The sequence below is a fragment of the Rhyacophila brunnea genome, unplaced genomic scaffold (assembly GCF_057557595.1).
Source record: "Rhyacophila brunnea isolate RB1 unplaced genomic scaffold, BYU_Rbru_1.0 scaffold_1, whole genome shotgun sequence".
Classification (NCBI taxonomy): domain Eukaryota; kingdom Metazoa; phylum Arthropoda; class Insecta; order Trichoptera; family Rhyacophilidae; genus Rhyacophila; species Rhyacophila brunnea.
Genome location: NW_028232751.1, coordinates 33,418,957 through 33,446,660, shown reverse-complemented (window position 1 = coordinate 33,446,660; position 27,704 = coordinate 33,418,957). Strand labels below are relative to the sequence as shown.

The following is a 27,704-nucleotide window of genomic DNA, read 5'->3' as shown; positions in this document are numbered from 1 at the left end:
ATGTAAATTGTACGTAATACATTTCACCGTGGCACAGTTTGCGGTGAGCTTTCTATCGGAAAGAGATGACCGTATACTATAAGGTATCTAATTTTATTAGATTCAATATGAATATTAATTCAATTTTCATAGTCGATGTCGTGTGGCAAAATTCATAAATTCAATAATGAAAGCCTAACCTAACAAAAAATTATCCAGTAATCGGCTATTTTCAAAATTTGTTTGCCACTGGCTTCTTGTAAACCGACAAGAACCGTGTTTTATTTAGACATGAATTTTATCTCAGTACTATACGACCTAAAGAGGTTGGACGGTCTTTAATATACGACCATATATTATTACCGATACAATATTTCGGATACGGCGAACTGCATATTATGTACCTACAGATTTCCAGACACGCCCATTTATTCATGTATTTAGGTATTATTATTTGATTTAAATGCATATAAAGTGTAAAAAACGATTCATGCTATAAAACGTCAGGTATCTAGACACATTCCTTTAATAAACACTTAATATGAAAGTTTTAAATTTTTTTGTACTTTTGTAATTTTGATATACAACATATTTTATCGTAACGGACATTTTCAATTGAATAACACTAAAAAAAAATAGGTGCATATTGTTCCGTACATACAAATTAACTTTAATAAAAAAACTAACTGGTTGGTGATATTTGTACTTATTTATTAAATGACTGATTTATTTAGATATGTACGTTATGAGATGGGGTAACTTTATCACTGAAAAATTTGCTGTGTTTAAAATTCATCAACTGTAGGTGTCAAAAAAGGTTCTCTATCGATGACAAATTTTGAATTGCTTGTAATCGCTTCATGAATGAAGAAAGTGAACAACTTTAAAATGAATTATTTTCAATACAATATTATTTATCATCATCAGCTGTGGTATACACCAATATAGTATATATTTTTATCGAAATACAAGATTTTGTACACACGGCGGCTGATGTAGTGTAGTCATCTATGAAACTTTGGGTTGTGGGTTCAATCCGGCAGATGGGAAAAATAATTCATATTGTTTTTCAGCGTGTACCTACTCGATCTATTGAATGAAGTTGGTGGGTTGGGCGAATGGACTAACAATAATAATTATTCCTCGTAAAGAAGGGTACGTTAATAGGTAGGTATAACTTGCACTTCGTAGAGATATATGTTTTCAAATTAGGACTGAAAATGGTATCCATCTAACTATCATTATTTTAGGTATGTGTACTGTTCTTAAATCAGTTGTTTTAGACAATTCAGTCAGAATATAGAAAGCTCCATAAAGACAATGTTTTACTTAACTCCCTTTTTATTTAAAGGATATTGTATACATAAAGAATTATTAATCCACGACGTTCACAATATGATATGTAATTTGAATAAGCGTAAGTGAAGCAATTTATAAGTATACCTAATACAATGCAACATGTATACGTCTCTAGTGAGAGTATTGATAAGTCGCGCAGCCCTTGTTATCGGTAGGTACTTGAAGTGATATAATATATTTTATAAGTATGAGTATTTCATCCATTATTTGTTATTTTTAAGTTAATAAGTAAGGAATTCAAAGATATAATATTACACACCTATGTATAAGTAAGTAGATATTTAATATACCACAAATAAATATGCGAAATGAACAATAAGAGCTTTAGAAAATTATAAATCATCCAATGAACTATTTTTTTATTCTACGAATAATTCACAAGATTTGACAATGTAACATTTTTAATTTAAGATAGTTACAAGATAACACATCAAAGAAAACTGAAAAGATCTTAAATAATACGATGCCCAGCAGGATACAAACCTGCGCCCACTGGATTCGCGCCAATGTGCTCTGCCAACTAAGCTACCTGCGTTATATTCAATTGCGATGTAAATCATTCATCACAAATATATTCAGTTAAGCTGAAATTTAAGAGATACATCCCTCCACAGCAATTATATATTTTCATATGATACATTTATTTTAAATATGTTAACATATTATAAATATTATTAGCTACCGCAATGGGAAATTTTGTTGAATAAATTCATATGAATAGTCTGTAGATAGATACAAGTTTGACATACTGTCCACGTATTATGATGACGAAGAGTTTTGATTCTTGGAGTAAAACATGCAGAGTTGTTCGAGGTAGATTGTAGATTTACCCAAGGGCCAAAACATCCTCCATGCAAATAACATCATATTAAATAATAGTAATTTGGTTTGCAAAATTACTTAGTGTTTTATCAAAATCTATTGTGATATTTCAGCCAAAATACATAGTACAGTGCACAAAATGTAGAATCGAGTGCGATGATGGCATCGCATGCACAAGTAAAATCACTGCCATTTGAATTCACACATTCAGTTCGGATGCGATGATCTCTGGAAGTTCTCACATACTTGTTATTTTTTTCCCCACCGTAGATCACATTAAATAGTTAATGAACTACTGTGACTGTATTCTTCAATAATTTGTCTAAATAAGTAGGTACTAAATTATACTAATACCATCGCTTCTATATAATGAAAATTCCTCGGTATCCATAAAGATACTATAACAATAATATTTATTTCATAATTCATTGTACCTACTACATCGTACACCTTATTTTTCTGAAAAACATAGGTTCCATAAATTATTAACGCATTTTTTAATTAAAAAATGTTGTAATATTAGAGTCCGTCCCCAAAAAAAAAAAGACTCCGGCTGACCGGAGTCTAATCATCACATTCATCACCGTTCAGGCAAAAGTCACCAGCGGATAATATCAATCCTCGAAAGGGCAGCGTTGAGTTAAATTTGTCACCTGAAGCGTAAAATTATGTTCTTTGAAATGCAAAAGTCATCGCTTTGTAAAATTTTGCTTAAATCCGAATTATTTGCTTTTGACTGAATAACTTTCGATATTTTTTTAACAAACATAAGTCATTGGATAGACATTATTGATACCATAACAAATAAATCTTACGTTGTAAATTGTAAAGAAAAAGTTACTAAACTATGTATTTTGACTTTCAGTGATGTCATTTGAAAACTTCTAATACTCGTCTGAAACAGGCCACAATAACTAAACAGGACTAGTTACTTTAGCAGTTTAGTTTGTCATAATAAGATCGCTTTCGTCCAGATTATAAACAAACAAAAGTCACCAAAACACATTTCAGCCACCTTGCATCCTCCAAAACCTTCCAATGTATTAATTAGTATCAAAAAGTAAAAGTAACATTTAAGAATTTATTAAGAAGACAAGAGAAAATTATGTAATGTAGATAAAGCCTTAAAACATTAAATGTGATTTTTCCTTCATCTCCACACTTTCAAATTGCGATATCTCGAAATGATGTTTTTTGGGTTGGTGACTTTTCTTGAACGGTGGCGATATTATAATTATTGTATGCGGTTTGAACGTCATGAACTCGGGTCTAAATTGCAATACGCGTGATATTGCGAATTAGTTTTCATTTATTTGGCTTATTCTACTAACGTGTCCAATTTGATATTGAGATTTGAGACGTGTGTCTTGGTATAAGACAAAAGTCAATCAATGGTCGCCAAGGACCCGGATTTGCGGTCCTAATATGACACATAAATCTCAAATTACCTACATCCGTATAATATAATACTTAATAATATTATGTACTTCTTGCCAAGATATTTTTTTGAACCGTCATACTCATTACTAATTATTGTACTTGTTTGTTTGTAAATTGAATTTGTTTGTAAATATTATTTTCTAATGTCAACTCTGCATCCAATGTCAGAATTTCACAATATTATTGAATGAGCTAATGAAAATACATATTATGTACCTACTAATTGTTTGTTAGTTACATTATATTATTATTATATTGTATTCTTTTTTCCATTGACTTATGTATTATACTTATAGGTACTATGACACTCCCGAACACATTATACCATTCCAATAGTAATGTGAACATGTTAGCAAAATAGGTCAAATACGTGTACGTGAATTCGCAGTAAGTTGTGTGGGTCATTAGAGGCGTGTTTCCCAAACGCCGTCCGTCCGCAAATAGCTATCCCCAAATGCATTATGCCAAAAATTCCGAGCAAATCTTTATTTAAAAAAGTAATTCCTTCATAGAGATGTCAATCCATGCGTAATTAAAACTCGAGAATAAGGAAACTTAATCGAGTTGTCTTTTGATGCAATTTTAGTATCCAGACCTTAAATAAAAGCGCTCCTAGTTATAAACACATTAAATATCGTCTACGTTTTCGACTACCTACCTATATATTTTTTCGGTAACCGGACAAAACAGAACAGCCAGTGGAAAAATGAAACATTAATTTTTGTGGAATCTATTTAGGTTAGGTTAGGTCATTATTTCGTTGTACCTAGTCACCCAATCATTTTGAACATATTATTATATTGATTAAATGAAGCTTGCCGGCAAAGTCCCGTTTATTTGAGGCTTTCCAGCGATTAGAAAAGCAGAAATTAGATATATAAGTAGATTTATTATGGCGTATTGAAGAATGTCACGGAGACATGAAGCTTTCGAGATGTGGCTGACCATTTTTTCACACTTATTTTCACAAAATTCACATAATGTTTGCTAAGTTTCCAAATATCTTCAGAAAATTGTCGAGCGCTCAGGTTCGTAAACTTTTCAATTTCGGACGCTGCCTATCTCAATGTTTAGTTCAGAGCAATTAATACACATAAGCTGTACTTACATGAAATCCGTGAAAAATGATTTCCATCCGCGGCGCAATATAAAAAAAGAAACACTATTTACAAACATTTTTTTATACAATTTTCATTATTTTGTTCACGTATATTATTATTAATTGGTCTGGACTAGGCATTACTTTATTGTTAAATTATTATATCAACGGTCGTGACTCCTGATGCAATACTTTACAAGTACTAAAAATACAATTGTAAATTAATAAAAATTTGCTGATCGTCAGAATATTATTATTATAAATTTTAATAATATGAGAAATGATTTTAATGTTTTTTTATGAATATTATGCGGATGTTGACATTTTTTTTTGTACCAACAGGGAACACAAACGTTAATGAGAAATGGAGTGGCTTTAGGATAGGGCTGTAATTAGTTTAAATTCACGAGCGTGGATAAATTTGGGGAATACACTATTTTCAATAGTAATGTCCGTATCATAATATGCACGACACGCGCATTCGACATTGGTAATATTTGAGAACATTCTGGAGGACATTGTATTCCTTGGGTTTTATGGCCTGACCGTCATTAAATCGTAAACCGAAATAAGCTTCTGAACCTTGACCCATGGCGACTGGTTTTCCCATTGTTATCTTATTGCGAGCAGTGTTGCCAACTTACTGTCATTCACAAAAATATGCCAGATTTGGTAATAAAATAAGCCAGATATCAGGGAAAAAACGCTAAATTTTTCGAAATTTAAAAAGTGTCTAGGAACTAGTATTTCAAACATGTCATAATTAGGTATGAACATTATTTCTTTACAAGAACAAAGATCGAAAAATAATTTCGTATTTACAACTAATAAAATAATGCATAAAGTGAATGTAGGTAAAAAGTTTAGTCATCATTTTTATGTAGCGTTTATTTAATTTAATTATTATACAAAATATTAGTAGGTATGTTGATTTTCAAGCAAATCTGTATAATACTCTAGCTGTGTGATGAGAAGTTTTCAGCTGTTTGCTGTGTAGAAAACGCTAAACTTAACGCCATACTTACCAGATGCAAATTAAATTTAAATGCTAGATCTGGCAAGGAAAATGTTAAGTTGGCAACGCTGTAGGCAGCGGCGAGCGCTGTCAATTGTCATATTCGTAAATTATTCGTTCAGTAAGTTAAGTTCAGTTTAATTTTGACTTCGGTGCCGTGCGAGTCTTTCGGCGTTGGTGTAGTGCTGTGATACGACATTATTACGATAGCAATTTTTTAAAGCTATCTATCGTTCAGCATTGCCAAACGCGCATCCCGGCATATTTAAATTTATAATAATTCAACAAATTGTATGCTGATTGAAAGCAGACAAAGTGATAGATGAAATCAAATTGTTACCGTTAAGTTATAAGTCAAGAGTTTAATATTTCAAACTAATTTTTTAAAGTTTGTAATCAAAGAAATAAAGCTGTGAAACTGTATTCGGTTGAATAATATTATTATAGTAATTTATTTGTTTGTTAAAAAAGTGTTGACTAGTGAGTAAGCGGAATCAAGTGATCTGAAAGTGTTTTGTCAAAGTCAAATAGTAAATTAAAATATCTTCAAAATGTCTCTGGAACTTGATGATATCACGGCCACTGCCGGAGGAAACATTTTCGAGGATGTTTATCACGTTTGTCACCTGATGATGAATAAGGTAAATAACGTAAACGGTTTAGAAGTTTTACAACAGTTTGAAAACTCATGCGCCATCCGGTTAATCACGGCATCCTTGGGTTGGTTAGGGTTACCAAATTTCAATTGCACTAAACGTAGACGGATAAATGAACGATAGTAAGAATGACGCATTTATATTTTATTTATTGAGATATACCTACCTAAAATTACTAATAACATTTTCGGGCATGTAAACATACATTCTGTGCCCTAAGAATCAACTTACACCTTAAATAGTGCAGTACAACCATACATTCATTAAATATACATGTATCAATAACAATTATATTAAAAATAACAATTATCAGTAAACATTAGAAACAAAGCATGTTTGACTATTTAAAATATATTATGTATTATTCATAATGAAATACAATTAAGTAATATAATCCCATGTGTACTTTGTAAAGAAATATAAACGTTCGGTACATAGTTGCTTTTCTGTCAAAAAGTGCTTGTTTCTTCTGTGCTGACTATATTATATACGAATCCACAACATTTATGCTATTCCTGAATACATAGTATTGTTCAATTGGTTTTGATTAAGTATAGTCATAATTCACTTATTTCATTCGCACATACCCAATAATTAATAGGTAAGTACCTACTTGTTTTTAGATTACAAATTTACTCATAAAATTTCAATTACAATTAAATTGAACTGATATATCCAGTTATAAAACGAACTAATACTAACCATTTATTTTTTCGAATAACTTTATAACGAAATACTTATAAATAATAAAAAAATCCTTTCAAGATTATTGGTTTAATAAAATAGGGTGTACGTCTGTATCTATTGTCTAAGGGTGTACGCTTTTTTGTGATTTGACAGCCCTGCCGAATGCGCGTGGTTAGCAACAGCGGTCTCGTTTTGACATTTGAAAATATATTATCGGCACAGCAGTTCTCTAGAGTGACGTCATGAACGCATGGCATCTGGGAATTCCTTTCATTTCATTCACTTGTGAAACTATAAAAAAAAATCGCTCTATGCTTACCTTCGTTTTTTATGCCATCACAAACTTATGCATAATGAAATCTTGGATAGGTAGATGAATTAGAAAGTAATATAAATTAATATAATGGATTCATTTCAGGACACCTCTATACCCTTAATTGAATTAATAATTTTTGGCAATCAAAACATTTATTACTGTTCTTTATTTATTATTGTCAAAAAAATATCTAAATTTGATGTAGGTATTATTTACAATCAATTCAAACAGTTCATTCAGTACCAATACTTGCATTTTTAGCAAATGATAATATTAATACTTGATTATTAGCTAAGTACCTACTTGGCGAGAAAAGTTTTGAAAATATGTTTCACGTCGGTGCCACTGTTAATTGGGAGTAAATTTTACTAAGATATGGCTTTGCCGTTTTAACTAAAATGTCAGTAAATATAATGTGTCTTTAATATTGTATAAGATCATAGCTTTCTATTGAGTTTATTGTTGTATGTAGGTAGGTAATAATAATCACACAATATTTCCTAAATACCTACAACCATGTAATAAAATTATTGTTGTGACAATATTAATCTCTAAATCTACACAAATTACTTACTTATTTAATTAATAAATTCAATTTGCCAGAAATAGGTATTTGCTGATGTATTTGGTAATTAGAAAAACATTACACTGTTATCAAAACAATAGGAATTTAGAAAAACATTACACTGTTATCAAAACAATAGGAATTTGTCAATACATAACATGTTATAGCGTTAATTGATATAAAATTGTTATTGATGACAGGCGAAAACGGTGTTGGAGGTTTGATGCCTATGGTTGGGTTACAAACTAAGTAACATAGCGACTTGAGGCTGTGTTTCACTAATCATTGATTGTGATACAATGTTTTGGCTTCAAAAAACGCTAAGCAGGAACATTTGTTTCAGTACCACCGATTCACAAGATGGATTCACCACGATTGTATAATAGAATAATACTTATTACTCTTTAAATGGACTTTTTGAAAAATCCTAGATGCAAATGCTTTCTAGTTTCCATATAAAACAATACATGTGTACTTATTAGGGTCACGGAAACCAATAAATTCTGAGAGGCAATAATTAATGTCTATTTTTAAATTACCCAATCACATCAATAAGGTTTCTATCATGGTAGTATTGAGATATAACTATAGAGCTAAATAGCTACTGTGAATTAAAAAGATGGTTGTGTATCATTCTGTGATTATTGATTAACGTTGTAGTATGAGAAGAAAGAAACTGTTTATATTCATTATATTATAGTATACTTAGTCATTTTAATTTCTTATACCTTAAATATATATTATCTTTAAAACTGTTTCTTCACAATTCATGTAATTACTTCATAATGTCTGACAGTTACGCCAATTGACTTTAATATTTCTGTTATTCTATCAGACTCTCAAATAGATTGGACAATTGCTCTAATGAATCATTTTTTTAACCCACTCAGGTGTCCACTGCACAAACAAAAGTTTGTTAATCCGTTTATTATATATATATTCAAGTTTATTACAATGACTTTACATCCATCTCATTGAAGAATCAAATGTTTGAGCACAATACCATGTGCATGCATAATACTTTTATATCAATATCGGTAATATGCTTCAAATTAACATGATGAAGTTACATCATTTTTATAATAAAACACTTAAATTTATGACGCAAATCATTTTCAATATTTGATGATTTGACTTATTGTAAAATGTGATGCTTTACTAACAAATTTCTTATTGATTTCAGTACTTGGACATTGGAGAGGATATGAACGTACCTGATGACTTCACACAGAATGAAATGCAGACTGGTATGTGGTGGCGACATCTCTTTGCCGGAGGCGTTGCTGGGGCTGTCTCAAGAACCTGCACAGCGCCTTTGGATAGATTGAAAGTATTTCTCCAGGTAAAAAATAACACCAACCAAAGTACAAAACCAATAGAAATGCATTTATGTCATCAGAAATCATACAGTAGCCTGATGCTGAGTACCTCCTCTACACGGAAGTACATTGGAACATGTATATGTATGAGAGCGATTGAAGACATTCCAATGTACTTTTTACTTTACCGTTTATAAAAAAATATTTTTTTTTCGGTTAGGCACATGTTCAAACACGCGCGTTAACATGATCTTAATCCCTACTTCATTTATCATTTGTCAATGTATGGCTACGGCTGTATGTTGTAGCTTAGCCACTGGGAAATGCCAATAGAAATGGCGTATTTCAAAAAAATACTACCTTATTCTTAGGTCAATAATTAATATAGAGCAAACATTATTCGTAGGATGTTTATCACATTTGAATGCTCAAAGACGTAGCTTATAATCAGGAATTATCTTCAAATGTGTTAATCGTGCCCATTTTTGATCAACAAAATGCCTAATTTTTGTCAAATTTGGGATCAAAAAGATTATAAAATATATATTTATATCGTAAATATGTCACTATATGATGTTAACATTAATTTTAGTAATAGTTTTGGAAATGCGTTTAAAATTAATAAAGCCGAAAAATCCTAACACCACTGCACATGGACGTACTGAAATACGACTATATTTTATAACATTACAGCGAGAGGTTTAAAAGAATACTATTTTACGTAATAAAAATACTTATCCAGTCATCAAATGTTTAAAATAAATATAAAGTAAAATAAGGCTTCAAAATTATATAAATAGATTATCTACAACATTTAAGGAATGTCCAGGGTTATGCTCTGAAAATACCATAAAAGCTCCATTTTGACCTACGCTGAGCATGTGGGCCGTTAATAAACTAAATTTCAATAATAAATTTGACCATAAGATATAACGTAATAATAACGTCAGTGGGTAATTAAATTAAATATGTAACAAATTCACAATTTTTTTTACAATTGTAAGTTTATCTTTGACTTAAAATTTTAATAATTAATACAGTTGAAATTGTAAATTATCAAAAAATGTTTCAAATTGCAAGCTTCGTATTTTCCCGCTAGGTGCCTCTGTAGGTGCAACCCTTCCCCTTTTAAGTATATTCATATTACATCAATACAATTTATTGGATGAGTTATTGGAAATATCTAACATTCATGCGTTAATAAACCATTAATTAGTTTATTTAACGAATAATTCACAAGATTAATTCACATTCTACTATAAATCTACTAAAAACATTGAATGTAATTAAAATTAATTTGTCTGTTAACTTTCTCTTTGTAAGACAATTGAGGCGAAAAACATTGAAAATTCTAAGCGGTCACCCATCCAAGTACTAGCCACGCGCAATGTTGCTTAACTTCGGTGAATGAACGAGAACCATCAGCCGCTCGGCTTGTAACATTCTGCGTTACACTTGAATTATGAGCATAGAATTTTATTTTAATGCCATTGTCACGGCGAGCAGTAAAACATATTATATTACATACATATTAAAACCCAAACTCTGAAGATAATGAATAATTTTTTGATTGGGATAGTCATTTGTGTTTTCTGAAGGGGACTATATTATTGACTAATTGTAAATAATGTAGGAATGCTAATTACAATACTTACTTTTGGGATTGTATTACATATCCTTCAACAAATGTATTTTAGTAAACTGAATTTAATTCAGTCCTTTATCTTATACTGTGTGTGTTCAAAGTAAGAATGTTTCCCTTGATATTTATTATGACGTGTACTTGTTACAAATACTTACTTATTGTATCAGATGCGCAAAGAGCGAGCAATGGCAAAAATTGTTGATTTTTGATTCCCCATAATATCTTTTAAAAATAATGTTATGAAATAAAAGCCAATTAATTATTATTTCTGACTTATTTCAGGTAAATCCTACAAAAGAAAAAATGACCAAATGCCTCTCAAATATGTTAAAAGAAGGTGGTTTAGCTGGTCTATGGAGGGGAAATGGAATAAATGTAATTAAAATAGCCCCAGAAACAGCTATTAAGTTTTTGGCCTATGAGCAATGTAAGCGGCTAATATTGGGTGAACGGAAAGGCAGCACTCTTGAAATATACGAGCGATTCATGGCGGGAGCAATGGCTGGTGGCATAAGCCAAACTGTGATTTACCCGCTAGAAGTATTAAAGACTAGATTAGCCCTACGTAAAACAGGGCAATACAGGGGTATCGCTGACGCCGCTGCCAAAATCTACAGAAACGAGGGGCCACGCAGTTTCTACAAAGGCTACATTCCAAATATTTTAGGCATCATTCCATATGCCGGTATCGATTTGGCAGTGTACGAGACACTCAAAAAGAAATATCTAAAGAATCACTCCAATGATCAGCCTGGCATCCTTCTCCTCCTGGGCTGCGGAAGTGTTTCCTCCACTCTTGGGCAAGTTTGCTCATACCCGTTAGCTCTGATACGGACCCGCCTTCAAGCCCAAGGTAGTTTTTCACGCTTTTTACACCTTATCTGAGAGTAAACCTCTTTATTCATTTTATCATACTAAAACATCCATAATGTATCATACTGATTTACCCATATATTTTTATCCCAAGATATTGCTAGGTGTAATTTGCAAATATAGATCATTTTGCTAAATATGTATTCATGTCATTGCGATTGACTATATCAAATAAAACTCCGTTGAAATATCCATATAACACTTAGTTGCGTAATAGAATAAATTGCTTTAAACTGTTTAAATTGTTTAATGTTTAATTTACATCCAATAGGATTTAATAAAATTTATATTATTATTCTGAAATAGAAATAAATGTTGACTCAATTAAAATATATTTAATGTTTGAATTATTTTGCTAACTGCTTCATTGCGAAGAATTAATTCTTATTGTTATAAAGTTGCATATTTTAGGAATAATTTGAAAAGTGTTGCGCTAGTATGCGATGTATAAAATGGCTGTTATTTTGCTTTGCTGTTTTGTGTTTTTTTCATTCTTTTGTTGTAGGGAATATGTGTTTGATATGCATATTTTTAATGTTACAGAAAGCGCTACTAAAGGAGTTGAATCATCAATGCGCGGCGTTGTCAATCACATAATTCAAAAGGAGGGCTTTGTGGGCTTGTACCGAGGCATCACCCCCAACTTCATCAAAGTTATTCCATGTGTATCGATAAGCTACGTCATCTACGAATACGCCAGCAGAAGTCTTGGAGTCAACATGACATGATGGCGATGCTCTCTAGGAAATATTCTTTGGATTTCTTTTCATTTCCAATTAGGCTTTTATTTTACCACCTTAAAGTTCTTTTGATGATAAAAAATATGTTTTTTTTATAAGTTGGTTCTAATCTTGGCAGATTGGGCCACAGGTGTCTGGGGTGCGTGTTGCCTTACTAACATTGCGAGCGAGCGCATTGCGGGTAATTTAAGCAAATGCGGGTGTCCGAGTAACCTCTGACAAAGGGCTAGGACTTCACTTAAGTGTATTGTGATATTCGGCTACTGCATATGTATACTGAAGTAAATTGCTTTGTGATATACTTTGGTAATTGCATTAAGTATTTGTTGTATAACATTGATAATCTTATTAATTTCACCATAGATTGTTATATTTTTAATAAAGATTTTTCAATTTTGGTTTCTATGGAAATTTTGATAAATAAGTTAGCCTTGCTATGCAAGAAGTTGTTATTGAAATTTGTATTTTTGAATGTCCATGGTTGTACACATTATCTTATTATTATAATAAATTTAATGTTCATACTGTACATAATCTTATAATGGTGTAACATATTGAATGAAAGTATATACTATTATTTTGGCATTTGCTCGAATTCTAGATTGGTAACAATGTCTATTATAACACCAATCTGAATCATGTACAATCAATTGATGTTTTTTTTTTTTTTTCATAATATAAAGATAAAAAAAATTATAATAAAATAACCTTGTTTATTATTTTGAGAATCAAAATCACACGGCAGTTTTGTGAGTTTCTTAGCTTCATAAAATACAAAAACATAGAATAAAATTAACTGAATATTTAAATACATACAATCTTTACACACAAAGCAATAAATGTATTCAAGTTGAAGGCACTGGTCAGCCAAAGACTTGTAAATACATCGAAAAAATAAGGTGGCTTATATACATACTTACTACTATTTCGTGTCTTCCAGAGTACAAACTAAACAGTCTAGACTAGATGTTTTCCAGATGTGTTGTAATTAAATTGTGTACATATTATATGTAAAGTAAATATTGTTGAATGTTTATTAATTTGTAATTTATTATTACTTTGAATCAAGCTTAACTGTACAAGACATACCATCTAAAATTACCTTAAACAAGATTTTTTTATATGCTCTCAATGATACACCTGTCGTTTAGATGACTATTCGTTTTGAAAGTCCGGAGAATTATACTCTCACACACCATTCATTGTGAGGCAAATGGATGAAATTGGAATAATGCTATTTACCACCCACCTTCGGGGTATTGCAAATAAGTCACCTGCTAAGATGATATTATGAATATTTAACATTATAAATAATTTTTAATACACCTGCGCAATATTGACATGCCTTTATAAAAATAAACTATAAGATAAAACATAAGAAATCATGCTCTACCTTAAAAATCATACATCAATTGACAATTTACCTTGTAAGGTAAATTATCATCAACTCCTAAGCGGAATGGAACGGCTCTCTTTCCCTGTAATGCAACATACAAATTTGCAACTGCTCCCCCACCTTTTATAAATATAATTAATTTGCGAAGGGATATAGTTTTTTAATTGACTTCAAATTTGACTCTTTCCACTTTCTCTTTTACTATACTGTATGAATAGTTTTGATTCCATTAATTAATCATCTTAATTACCAATATTGATTACTCCATCACTAGACATTATTTACTTTTGTGCAGTTTTTAGAAGTTACGAATATTTTTGCTAATCCTTGCCAACTTATTCTATTTCTGTCATCAATACATATTTTGTGGATCATACACCTTTTTTATTGTGTCCACAATAAAAATGAATTAATGGAAACATTTTCATTACAAAAAAACATATGTTGAGTGTAAACTTAAGACTAGAGTTTTTACAGCATACATATCATTTAATAAACACATGCTGAGATTGCATGGTAATATTTTAATGCAAGTATTCTTAACACACTGCTGACCTGTTAATTATATCTAATGGCCATGAAAATAATTGATACACAAATCATGGACATTGATGACAAAATAGTTACTACACTGCTACCACTCTTACAAACCTAAAAGTATTTGGCCATGATGGTTGTATGCGGAATTAGAAACCTACCATGATGAATTCTATTATAGTGATGACCATTTGTTTTGGTGACGGCACCACGCAGAATAAGTGGTTGTCGTATAGTTGTAGACCTTAGTAATATGGTTAAAATATGAAGTGCTTGTTTCTTAGAGTGCAATGCAGAACCTACTTGGGGATGTATATTCCTAACACACGCGCCTAACTTTAAGAAGCCAATTTCGGCGACCTAAGTTCAGTGGGAAAAACATATTTTGTTCTTATTAGAACGCCTAAGTAGAAGAGAGAACATGTGATGTGTTTTTTAATATTATTCATGTTTGAATGGCTGCTTAGCGTGGACAACTCTGCTTTACGCTCTTCGACATTTAAAATATTTTTTTTAAAAATGGCCTTTGCTTAGGAATATCTGGCGTGTAAAAATATAAGGTGTATTGCCCATACCCATGATTGCAAGATGTAGATATTGTTGATGTGATTTGCTTGTCACCGTCGCACACGGCGTTGAAGCTACATCGTTGACTGAATTAAACTTCTGTTGACAGACACAACATCTCGATGCAGTATATTCGTCAAACTTTTGTTGCCAATATGTTTGTGCTCTGCGCCACTTACAATCAGCTATTTTTAAATCATCCGTCCAACAGACTGCAAAGCTCCGCACGGAAACATGCCGATGAAGTAAAAAATATTTTTTCCCTGCAAGAGGTGATGAAATGCTCATGCATAATGCACAATAAATGAGGTGTGCATTTGATATAAATATCCTAACCATCAGATGAACCCAAATTATTATCGCTGTTTCGTTTTTTATACAATGTTTATTCGTTTTGATTTGAGACAGTTGGGATTTTTGATGTTTCACTAGTCATGTCTGTGCGCGAGAGTGAATGCAACATTGTTGTCAGAACTGATTTGGGAATATGTTGGTACCGAGTTGAATTTTAGTATGCATTGCGCCCTAAATACATAATTATTATCGTAATTGTATTCAAGTATGAAATAGATATTGAAGGGCTATGAATCCTTAGAGAAGATGTTTATATAATATACTTAAGAAACTTTGGGTGTATTTATTTTTTCTTCTTTTGATAATTCAGTCTTACCTATATTAAATGTTATCAGGAACATTTTTTCTGTGTATTTCCAATAATAAGAATCTTAACATTCTTATATCTTGTGTAGAATATTGAATAAAAAATAATGATTTAATTAAGAAAATTTTCCTTTAAATTGATATTAGTATTGGTGACCAATTTTGATGATTTTATGATGTCATCTTATGTGACTAAGAAGACACAAAAATTTACGATTGATTTGAATCATTTAAATTATTTATATAAGGCATAGATGTAAAATAAATTATGATAAATATTTAATTTAAATAATAGATTTTAATACCCTGCTAACTATCTACATCATGTTTAATGTTATTTATTATAGTGTTATACAATAGTTTATTGCACCTTGGCTATTGAAAATATAATTATATGGTATTCTAGTATTTATTTAAAATAGGCAATGTATAGTTAAACATACAATATAACTGACATTATAAGCTGTGCTTAAGATAAATTGGCTGGTTCCCGATTTGTTCATAGGATTTAATTTGATATGTCAGATAGTCAACTATAACTACGTTTTTATACCTACTAAATTGAAAGATGTCAGTTATTGGAAATTAATTGCCAAATTATGTTTGTGATTTTGCATCTCATACTTTTTTATATTCAATCATAATTGTGTAATATTAATTCGAAACAACGAAGAAGAATATTAGTCATTATTAGGTACAGTGTTTTCCACAGTGGTTGTGAGTTTTTTTTTAAAGAGTATGCAGTGGAACTTTCTTATTATTTGACTTATTAGTGATTTGCGAAAAATGTTGCTAACGGTACCATAATTATAAATTTGGTTTACACATTATGTTCATAATAATGATTTATAATAATGAAATCTTAAGAATAATTAAGAAAATTAAATGATGTTGCATATTGATAAAAGAAAACTAATGGTTTTAACTGAATTTAAAAGGAAAGTTTTCAATTGGCAGGTCACCGTCATACATTGTGTACGCCCGTGAAATCTATCATCTCTAAGTTGTATCTACTATTACATAGTATTTTGTATATTTGGGAAACACTGCTGATTTAGCTATTGATCACCTCTAATAGATAAATTTATCAAAATTCATTCCATGTAAAAAATATAATTAAAATTGAAACACTAAAATAAAATTAGAGAGTCTACATTTCAAACTGATTGTCAAACTCCATACTACTTTTATTAACGTAAACTATTTAACATATTCAGTTATCGTCATTCTAATAACCATCAGTTTATTTTAAACTGGCATAATTATTACAATATGAACGCAGTGACGAATAATTTAGTCAATATTTACTTTGGTAGAATTCAATTTTAAATTGTTTATAGTTATTACCAGCACTGGATTAACCTATAAGCGAAATATGCCCGTGCTTAGGACGGCTTAGAAAGGGGGCCCACGGAAATGGCAGATATCTACGTGCTTTTCTTTTGGTCTTTGTTGTAATGTGGTGTTGCCTTAAACTCCAGATTTCAGAAAATTTCTAAAGATAAATATTTTTTTAGCTTATGTGTACATAATTTTTTATACATAATATGATTTAATTATTCAGGACGTAATTTTCAAAAGTGGTCAAATTTACTTTTAATAATAAAATGAAGTAAATGGCATTTGTTTAATTTATGATTTCATAATATGTATTCTTGTTCCCAGTAAGTATGCTCAGTGAATAATTTAATTTTTTTAATTTTCAATTCATTTTTTTATTAGTTATTAGTGCTTTGGGCTCCTGAGGGGGTATTAAGCAGGCCCTAGTTATTACTATGTAATTCCAAGAAAAATTATTTTTTTCCACCTACACCACCACAGCACCTGAATACTTTATAATGTTAGGTTAGGGGTAAGAGAAATGAAGCAAATTGATAAGTGTAGCAACAGTAAAATATAATTTATAAACCAAGAAAACAAACAAAGAATCTCTTTATTGCAGAATCTCTATGAATGTTTATATATACATGTCATTTAATTGGATGTCTCATATTTTTATAATTATCAAATTCTGTCATAATCAGATGGTTAGATTCCTTATGTGCATAAGTTATCTATTGCACATGCGTTGCAGTACAAAAACTGCATACTTATCCTAATTAGTTAGTTAACTGTTGATTCACATTACTGCCTTGGGATGTAGATAATTTTTAGTCGACAGAAAATGTTACGGGGAGAATCTGCCTGCTGATTTAATAATTTATTTAAATATTGTGTATGTGTATCAGCTGTTTACCTCGAAACAGTTTTTTTTTCAATTCATTAAGTTAACATTCTTACTTACAACTAAAATTCGTGGGCTAGTCGTGAAAGTTGATTTGAGATCTATTGAATAGATATTTTTTATGTGAAAATACAGTTACCGAAGATATATATATTTTTTTCAATCTTCAAATCTTTGAAACCAATTTTTGTAATAAGCTGTCATATGTTGTTTGGTGTTTCTCTAACGGCAACTTCGATATTTGTAATATACATATAGAACTGTACATTAAACTATTTTGGTGTGTCATTTATTTTTCAGCTGTTGTGTGTTAAAAATATAGTTTTGATAATACTTACAAGGTCCATTCGATATTGAGTGTATAACACCATGTTACTTTGCAATGCCGCGCTCGCAATGTTTCTGTACTTAGTATACATATTATTTAGTCTTAATTCTGGCCACGTTTCTTATCTCTAGGTATTTGAAAACGGTGTCTTCGTTGAATTTTGTGTCTTCGTTTTAATATGGAAATGTTGTATAATCTGATCGCATCAATGCGGAAACAGTGCATTTTGTCCATAATGTTTCTTGCAAGAATCAAACCAACGTATTATTGCGATGTCAGTGAAATACCACATTTCACAGATGCCATTTCTCGTTTTCGTATTTCAACGTGAAAGATTGGCTTAAATTACTTTCCGGATTCTGTTCCAGAAAATTATAAAATAATCCATACATATTTATATTGTGCAAGTTAATATAATATAATGCTTGTTTGATTCTAAAATAAAAATTATCTTGTTCGCTTTCTTCAATACCTATCGTTAGTTTTAACGTATTCAGAAAATATTTTCATTCAGCTATCTTTCATTATATTTCTTTTTATTCTTACATACTTACCTATTTAATAAATTTACCAGAATATAAATTTTATTGCATTCCATGATGTTATAATATAGACTGTTAAAATTACTATTTATAATAAATTGCCAATAATTAGAGAAAAAAAATGTTATTGCTTGCTAATAAATTGTGCATACTTATTATAAGCTCTACTTTGTGAATTTTAAATAGCTGTGTTTGTGTAACTAAATTGAAATACTTACATGTAAATGTTTCCCTATGACAGAATTTTCAAATTAAAAATCCTATTATGTATATTCCTGTTTATTATTATCTACACATTGTTATTTCGCTATCATATTTCATATAACTATTCGTTTCTAACAAACTCACAATACCTAAGTGGATTATTATAATTATCCAAAAAATAGAGTATTAAAAATAACTCAGTATAAATAAATAAATACACCTCAATCTGACTAAATAATATTTTATTTTATCTGATTCAATATTATGTTTTCTATAATATTGTCTTTTGAATCTAATAGAATGCAGAAAAGCATGAATTGTATCTATTAATAATCTTATATTATATTGTCACAGATGTGACTTCATCTGTGGGGGGGGGGGAATAATGGCAAGTCTTTCTTCATAGTATGCCATCAAACAGATTCAAGTAAATAGCATGATAGATGAATATTTCCTAGAATTCTATTTTATTTATGCATTAAATTGTAATGACAGTTAAACAGATCACAACATTGTACCCTTAATGGTATATATATCGCACCCCCAGTAAAATACTGTAGTAATCCAAAAATTGACATTTTGCAGGAGAGCCATTTGAAGTTTTAAATATTCTTTGTAAATACAGGAAAAGTCTGAATGTAAAAATTATTACTCATTTTTATGGAAAAACATGATCTATTTTCAACTGTATTCACAATTTTTCTCTAAAACATATACAAATGGAGATATTTTAATATTTCTGAGTTACGACTGTATTTTATTAGGACATTTGAAAATTTCATGGTAAAATTTGAATCAACTCAATACTTTCTATGTAAAATTCCCTACCATCAATATAATAATTTTAACTAATTTCTTGGGCACTTTAAAGGAAGGTTTTCAAAATATTAAGTTATGGTACAATCTTTAAAGATTTATTGAAAAAAACAAGAAAAATACAATTATTAGTTCAAAACAATAAAAAATTACTTAATTATTTTATTTAATGGGCAAATAAATTGTTTAGGTACAATTTTTAATTTTTAATCATCACTTGGAAAAGAAGCAAAAAAATCATAATACAATTCATGATGTTTATCAGTTTAGCAGCATGATAAGAGAAAGCAAATCCTTCTTTTTAATTGTCGTTATTTTCGGTCGTTCTTGATATGCTTTGGATAAATTGAGACCATCCATTGGTAACGGTTTACCTATTTGCCGTTGACGAACATTCAATTTCCTACTTCTTCATGATAACTGGTTTTAAAAAAAATAATGTATGGATAGTCTCTGTCTACTCTTATAACTTTAATCTTCTGCCACAATTTTTTTTCTCCATTTCCATCCGTGTTGTAATTTTTACCGATTTCATCTGCTAGTTTTTTCATGTTGTGAAAATTATTGTCGTCATAGGTTTAACTATGTATGGTTGTCCTGTTTTCTTACTTGTTTGTACAATGGTAATCATTTGGCTGGGCACAAATATCAGTCCACTTTTTAAAGCCCTAAACCTGTCGTAACTTAGTTACAACACTATTTTATTATCGATTTATCTGTTTTCGGAAAGTAATGTACTGTATTAAGTGCTTTCTCTCCGACACTATTTGAGTTTGAGATACGACAGTATTTTATTAAAATAGCAAAAAAAAAAACCAATCCAACCACATCCATAACTCGAAAACGCCCATTTCAGACTTACGACAGTATCTTACTGGGGGTGCGATATACTATATAGTAACTGTTAATTATTTTGTTAGGTACCATATTTTGATGTCTATACTAATATTTTACATTCACAAATCAACTATCGTCAATTATAAAATGGAAGATTGGAAAGATTTCAAACACAATTATTATTATTTTACATTATTGCATATGTCCAATACTTGAAGGTTCAGTTTTAAATGCGAAATTTAAAAATTTATGCCTACTACTGTTTTTCATGTAGGGTAAATATGTATTATCTTTTTTTTAGTATTCCTCAAAATGGTTGTCATATTGATTTTAAAACAAGTCTTATCATTTACTTATTAAATTCTTGATATATAATGTATAATTAAACACTTATAAAGTATGTAAATTACCACCTATAAAGTATATTATAATACTGTATGCATTTAAAACATTGTGTATAACTTAGGTGTGAAAAAATTTAGGTAATATATTTATTTGTGTATAGAGTATTCTATTTTTGTGAATAAGTACATATTATATTGCATAGAATGATTTTAAATGTAAAGTATGTCAAAAAACTTTTCTTCTGTACAAAAGTAGGTAGTATTTTTATTTCAATATCTAAAAATTCAGACGAAACTTCTTGAAAAATCTTGTTAGTTATTTGATGTTATACTTTCTCAAGGGATGGTTATTCTACTGTGTCATGAATTTATAGATCAGGTGATGTGTTTGCGATGATTTTTTATGTTGAATGTTATATCAACAGTTGGCATCATTATTTTTTACTGTGTCACTTGATCTATAAAGACTCTCATGTAACCAAATCAAACTGAGACTATTATTCAAACTTCAGGTGTCTAAACAAAATATTTTTGTATATCCTTTATATTTTTTTGGTAGACTCTTATCAGCATGTGCAGAATTTTTAATGATGTATGGTAATTTGTTCAATACATATTCAATTTGCATGATTTCTGTGTAACACTAAAATGGACTTGCCATACTTTCTTCCCAACTAGTAAATCTCGTAAGTTTTGTATCAGCCAAAGTTTCAGGAGAGAATTTTTTTTTGTGTGTAAAAAAAATCTTATTTCCATTTTAGAAAGTATTTTCAAATAATTAGTGTTTTCTTGCTTGTTAAATAAATAATAATTATACTCTTACGTAAAAAATATTATCTTATGACTTCAGAATTTCTTGTTTTAACAATTTATTTAACAATACATACTGCATTTAACTGTTAACAAATAATTATGGATATGATAATATGTATTATGATTGTGATGTCAAAGACAGAGAATTTAATGCGAGTGCTACTAATTAACCCAATGCGCCATGTTTACCGTCTTTATAAAACGGATTTTTTAATTTGTACTCTGGGAAATTCTGCCCCTTTAATGAATAGTAAAGTAATACATAACTTTAATAAAGTATTGATTTATTTACTTATAGTTTAATAAAAATTCACATGCGGTTTCAAAACAATACCAGTAAGAGACTATTGGCACCTTTTTCATTCTAAACATGCATTAGCCATAGTTATGATATCAGTCCTTCACATAAAAGCTAATGTGTAATTTGTATCTGCATCTGTAAGTGTTATATAAATTGTTAATTTTTGTATTTAAAAAAAATATACAATGGAATGTATATATTAGAAATCTTTCTACAATTTACCAATTTTTTTATTATTAATGTACAGACTTGGTTATACTCTCCACAATACAAGTGTCTACATTGGAATCCACAGTTGATAATTTGAGTACAGTAAAACTTTGTATTGTTGAGTAATCAGCAACAATTTGTAATAAATTTTTAATTTGATAAACGAGTGAAGTCTTGCAATATGAAAATTATGTCAAAAAACGCACCACCCGACGACGACGACGACCCGGAACGGATTATGCTCGCAATCCAAAGTTTCACTGTATTACTGTACGTAGTTTTAATAATTTTTGTCTGTCAATTTTTTATTTTACTTTCTAGAAAATCAACATAATTATGGACTTGTCAAACACAATTAATCATTTACGTGGTTCATGGACACTTATTTATGACATTGACTGCTACGGCGGTTTTAGGTACCTACATGAAAACACCATTTGAAAAACCTTTCCTGTGCAATAAACCACTAGTGAGTGTTGAACATACGGCAATAGTTATGTTGACAAAATGTTTATACTTCGATTGGTTGGGTATGGATTTATGTCCTAGCTAGATTGTAGTGAACGTTTCGGTACTTTCTGATGAAGCGACTGTCTCATCTACTTCATAGAAAACCGCCACTGATTGACTGTTCATAATATATATACATATACACCAATATGAAATGAAATCCTGTACAATTTTGGAATAACATTGTAAAATATTTTTTGATCGCTTTTCCGTAGAGGGGTAGTATTTATTATAAATGTTTATTTTTATTATTACTATTTTATAATCTTTTGAGGTATATGGAGGAGTGCATTGTGTTAACATTTTTTTAGTAATAATATTTATTATTAGTAATAAGCTAGGTAGAATAATTAAAATCAATTCAGTGAAAATGTATATTGATTTTATTGATCAATTTTTGGAGAATATTCTCACCATCATCTCAACATAATTTTAAAATGGCTCATTGTTCATAATTGTAACTTACTATTGTATTCAAAATAGATTCAGAGCTTTCTTATGAGCTGCAATTTATTGTTCGAATTTTCAATATCCTTGTGAAAATTTAAAAAAAAATGTATTCATTATCTTTGTATTGTAATTACTTATTGTAAAATTTATTAAATCTTTCTCAACTCAAATGTTTGTCGGATTTGTTGATTTACCCTTATTCCTTTTCGAATTACAACACAGCATTCAATTGATGATCCAAGGGGATGAAATTGGCAGTGCATCCACGGCGGACAGTGATTTTCATACAATATTCTCTTTGCAAACAGACTAGTGGTAAACGGTGGGCAAAACTAACTTCTATGGCTAGCTTCAGCTTCAATACGAATGCCAGATTTTGCGGTTAATACGGATACAGCTGCAATTCCCTTGCACTATAGAAAGAAATTTCATTCCATATTTTGACTGCTAAAGGCTAGTTATTCTCACTTAAATTCTTATATTTTTTTGACATAAATTGAAAGAAGTACATATTATAAACAATTATTATATTATGTATACTCAGGGCTTTTTTGTCTTGTAGGTAACGCGGTGTTCAACGTTCCGGCACCTTTTTTCGCAGTATTTTTAATGTTTTATTTAAAGCAATTAGATGAAAAAATCTTCGCGCTTACATGATTAAATAATTCGTCAAAATGATAAAATATGGTATTACCGGATGAAAAGTGGATGGATTCGAAATTGGTGTTCTCATGATGCGACAAGTGAATCATAAAAAATGTGGGCATTTCAATACAGAATTAAGCAAAGGCAATTCCTAACATCACAGTTAATTTTCGAAACCTGAACGATACCTGACTTTTTTTGATAGCCTACTTATTTTTGTAAATACCAAATCAAAACCAGGGTTTTGAACCGGAACCAAGCCGAAAACTGAAAATCCGTTATTTTTGTCAGAACGAAAACCGGTACCGAACCAAAAAAAAATATAAATTTTTACAGTACTTACATGTTCAAATACACGCGTTAACATGATCTTACTCCCCAGTTATGCTGCTCTGCGACGTAACAATTGTGCCTATAGTCGACGTTAGTCATTGATGAAAAACACCAATTCTACGAGCATAATATATATACATAACATATAATAATATTATTATTATGTGTTGTATACGAAATAAATATGCTGTTTTTCATATTTTTAAATATGTGTATCAAATGCAAGGCGCAAAGAAATCATTCATGATCGTGTGTTGTATCTCGCCATAATTCTCTTAATTAATAATATATTATTTTAAAAATTTACGGCTACGGCGGTGCGGTGAAGCATAACCATTGGTTTCGGAGTGTAGCGCCGGGCTATTATACATGTATGTACCATAAAGTATTTTAACTAAATTAACAAATAAAAACACTTCACCATCAGCCTGAATCTATCCACTGCTGGATCAAGGCCTCTTAAAGCTGCTTCCACTTCTCATTTCATCGATCCAGCGGCCTCTAGGTCTACCTTGAGGACATTTTGTACTTCTTGGATACCACTGGATGGCTCAATTTGTCCAACGATTGTCTCTTCTTCGAGCAATATGTCCAGCCCATCTCCATTTGAGGCTTTTAATGAACTCTTATCACATCACAAACCCTTGTATGTTCCCTTATCCACTCATCCTCTTTTTGTCCTTTCGCATTATTCCCAACATGCACCTCTCCATACCACGTTCTGCTGGATCTCTCTTTTACTTAGGGTTCATGTTTCACACGCATATGTGATTAGGCACAGGGGAAGGTCACTTTTGAAGACATTATTCAGGCGGCCAAAAGCACTCCAGCCTAGCTTTACTCTGCGAACAATTTCATCAATATACATCCATCTATAGACACTTGTTGTCCCAGATAGATGTAGTTTTTCACCTGTTCGAGCTGAGTGCCATTGATGAGAATCTCTTTTTGCCCGCAAAGCAGTTGAACATGACTTTCGTCTTTGTTACATTTGGTGCTTACTTCACGAGTTCCTGCATTCTGATTTTGGAGGTCTTCTGAGGTCATGTTGCCTGATTAAGTCATCAAGGGTAGCTGTAAATAGTTTAGGTGAGATTGTATCACCTTGTCGGACACTTTTACTGATAGGAAATCTGCGCGATGGGTTATGGAAAGCAGGGAGAAGTTTGAACAAAAACAAGTAATGCTTGTCGATAGGAAAACGGCAAATTACATCACTAAAAGCAAAAGATGGCTCTATAAATTAAAGAACTTAAAGAAATATTATAAATTAAAAAAAGAGAAGTCTAAATTGGGAACACTACTAGTTAAGCCGAGTTGAAGAGTTCTACAGTGATGACACTGACAATACGACTATAGACTTGGATCTTCAGAGAAATGGAAATGCGGATACCATACCGTAATCACATCCTGGGAAGTAACCATGCTATAAATTACATGAAAAGTGGCAAAGCCCTGGGGGAAGACGGTCTAACAATAGATATCCTCAAAGATGCAAACGAACTGCTTGCACAATTGTTCACAGCCTGCATACGCCAAGAGGATATCCCAGAGGCATGGTAAAATGCCAGCATTGTCATTTTGCACAAAAAAGGTGACAGAAAAGACCTAGCAAATTATCGTCCAATAAGTCTACTCCCTATTCTCTACCAGACGTTCACAAAAATTCACTCAAACTGTCTGCAAAATGTACTAAACAAGAACCAACCGAGAGAACAAGCCGGATTTAGAAGAGGATACAGCACTATGGACCATATCCAAGTCGTCAGAGAAATCATAGAGCCAGGAATACAAACTGCCACTCTGCATGTGTTTTATAGACTATGAGAAGGCGTTCGATTCCATAAAGAAATGTTCAATGCTCGATGCACTCAGATATCAAGGAATCCCCGGGCGATATATAAATATTTTCAATAATATATACAGTAATAACAGTAGCAACAGCATATTCTGTCAATCTCCATAAACCATCGCGCAGAAAAATATTTAAACAAAAAACATTTAAACGTTTAGAGATTTAGATTATGATTTTGGCAAAATTCATGAATTCGAGAATGAAAACCCAACCTAACCTAACCTAACAAATAATCCAGTATATTGGCTATTTTCAAAATTTGTTTGCCGTAGCTTCCTGTAAACGTGTAAACTGTCAAAAACCATGTTTTATTTAGACATGAACTTTATCTCAGTAGCTACTATACGACCCAAAGAGGATGGACAGTCTTTAATATACAATCATATATTTCCGATACAACATTTCACGGTGAAGTATGATACGGCGAACTGCGTACGTACAAGTTTCCAGACACGACCAACAACGCAACGGCGTTCATCTTCATCGTTCCTACTATTGCTTGAGCTCCATCTGTAAATTAATATCAATACACTTCTCCCAACCTATCTCATGTTTTATACTTATATCTTGTCCTGTAATTTTCCATGTAGTCGAGTAAACCTTCTTCAATACTTTTGTAAACTGTGTAACGAACCATAATACTAATCGTACAGTCAATCATGCGACATCTGTAGATTCATCCATTTGCAATAGGTACACATGTTCACTGCAAAGTCCATAGTGTCCATTGTGATCAGTGTGTATCATTTAAAATCGTGAAAAGTGCCTACGAAGTTTAGCTGGAGTCAAAAAGGTGAGTATTGTATGACACACACATTGCACGAAGAGCATTTGAATCGACAAAATTTAAATAACTTTCATTGTACATCGTACCTACCTACCTACATGGGCGCCGACAGCGTGGTGTAAGGTGGTGCAAATAGCCAAATACAGCACCTTTGGTTCAATTTTAGCATGGATACATGCTTTTGCCTTGGCCTCCCGGGCGGATTCGTTAGGTACGAAAAATTGCACAAGCGTAACGGTCACAATTGGAGCACGGCCGTTAGAGTCTTCAAACGGCCGCGAGCCGCACATCCCTTTCTATCACGAAAGAACTATCGTGACGCGGGCTGGAGTGGCTTCAGTCGGCCGTGAGCACAGTGCTCGAAATGGAAAATTTAACGAACGGGAACGCTAATAATTTTTCAAGAATGTGCAATATTAGATATAATATCTGTAATATAAAAAAATCTTAGTTTTACATAATGTACTTTATAAAATATTTTCATCATCACCTTTACCTGAATCAGTTGGTAACATAAAAATATATATTAATATAAGTTTACGAAATCGTAAAAAAAAAAAAAATTAAAGAAAAATCATTTATAATAATAATAATTATACAAATGCCTAATTGTAAGTATATGAATCTAATTGGAGTAGGAAACATAAAAATACATGAAATAATGGACAAACCAATACAATATTCCATTTGTTTCGTCAGTAGTTTGAATAAAAACATGTAACTAAGTGTAGATGGAAACATGGGTGAAGATACCTCAACGTTATTGATTTTTTGGGTTTTCACCACGTGTACTTCTTCCTTCTTTCCTCGATATCATATAATATCTCTTA

The 27,704-nt window shown here is 31.0% G+C and overlaps 1 protein-coding gene across 2 annotated transcripts in view; it reads left to right on the top strand.

The window, feature by feature from the left end:
* Positions 1–13,283, top strand: part of SCaMC (Short Calcium-binding Mitochondrial Carrier) — a 124,293-nt gene extending 111,010 nt beyond the window's left edge. Inside the window, exons 1-4 of one of the 2 annotated variants that reach the window (XM_085943349.1) lie at positions 5,901–6,355; positions 9,122–9,280; positions 11,185–11,755; positions 12,319–13,189. In XM_085943349.1, coding sequence (XP_085799475.1) covers positions 6,266–6,355; positions 9,122–9,280; positions 11,185–11,755; positions 12,319–12,503 — 1,005 coding nt within the window. In that variant the 5' untranslated portion in view covers positions 5,901–6,265 and the 3' untranslated portion in view covers positions 12,504–13,189. Of the gene's footprint in view, positions 1–5,900; positions 6,356–9,121; positions 9,281–11,184; positions 11,756–12,318 lie in introns of those variants that run through there. The other variant, XM_085943348.1, reaches the window with a different exon arrangement.
* The last annotated feature ends 14,421 nt before the right edge of the window (positions 13,284–27,704 follow it).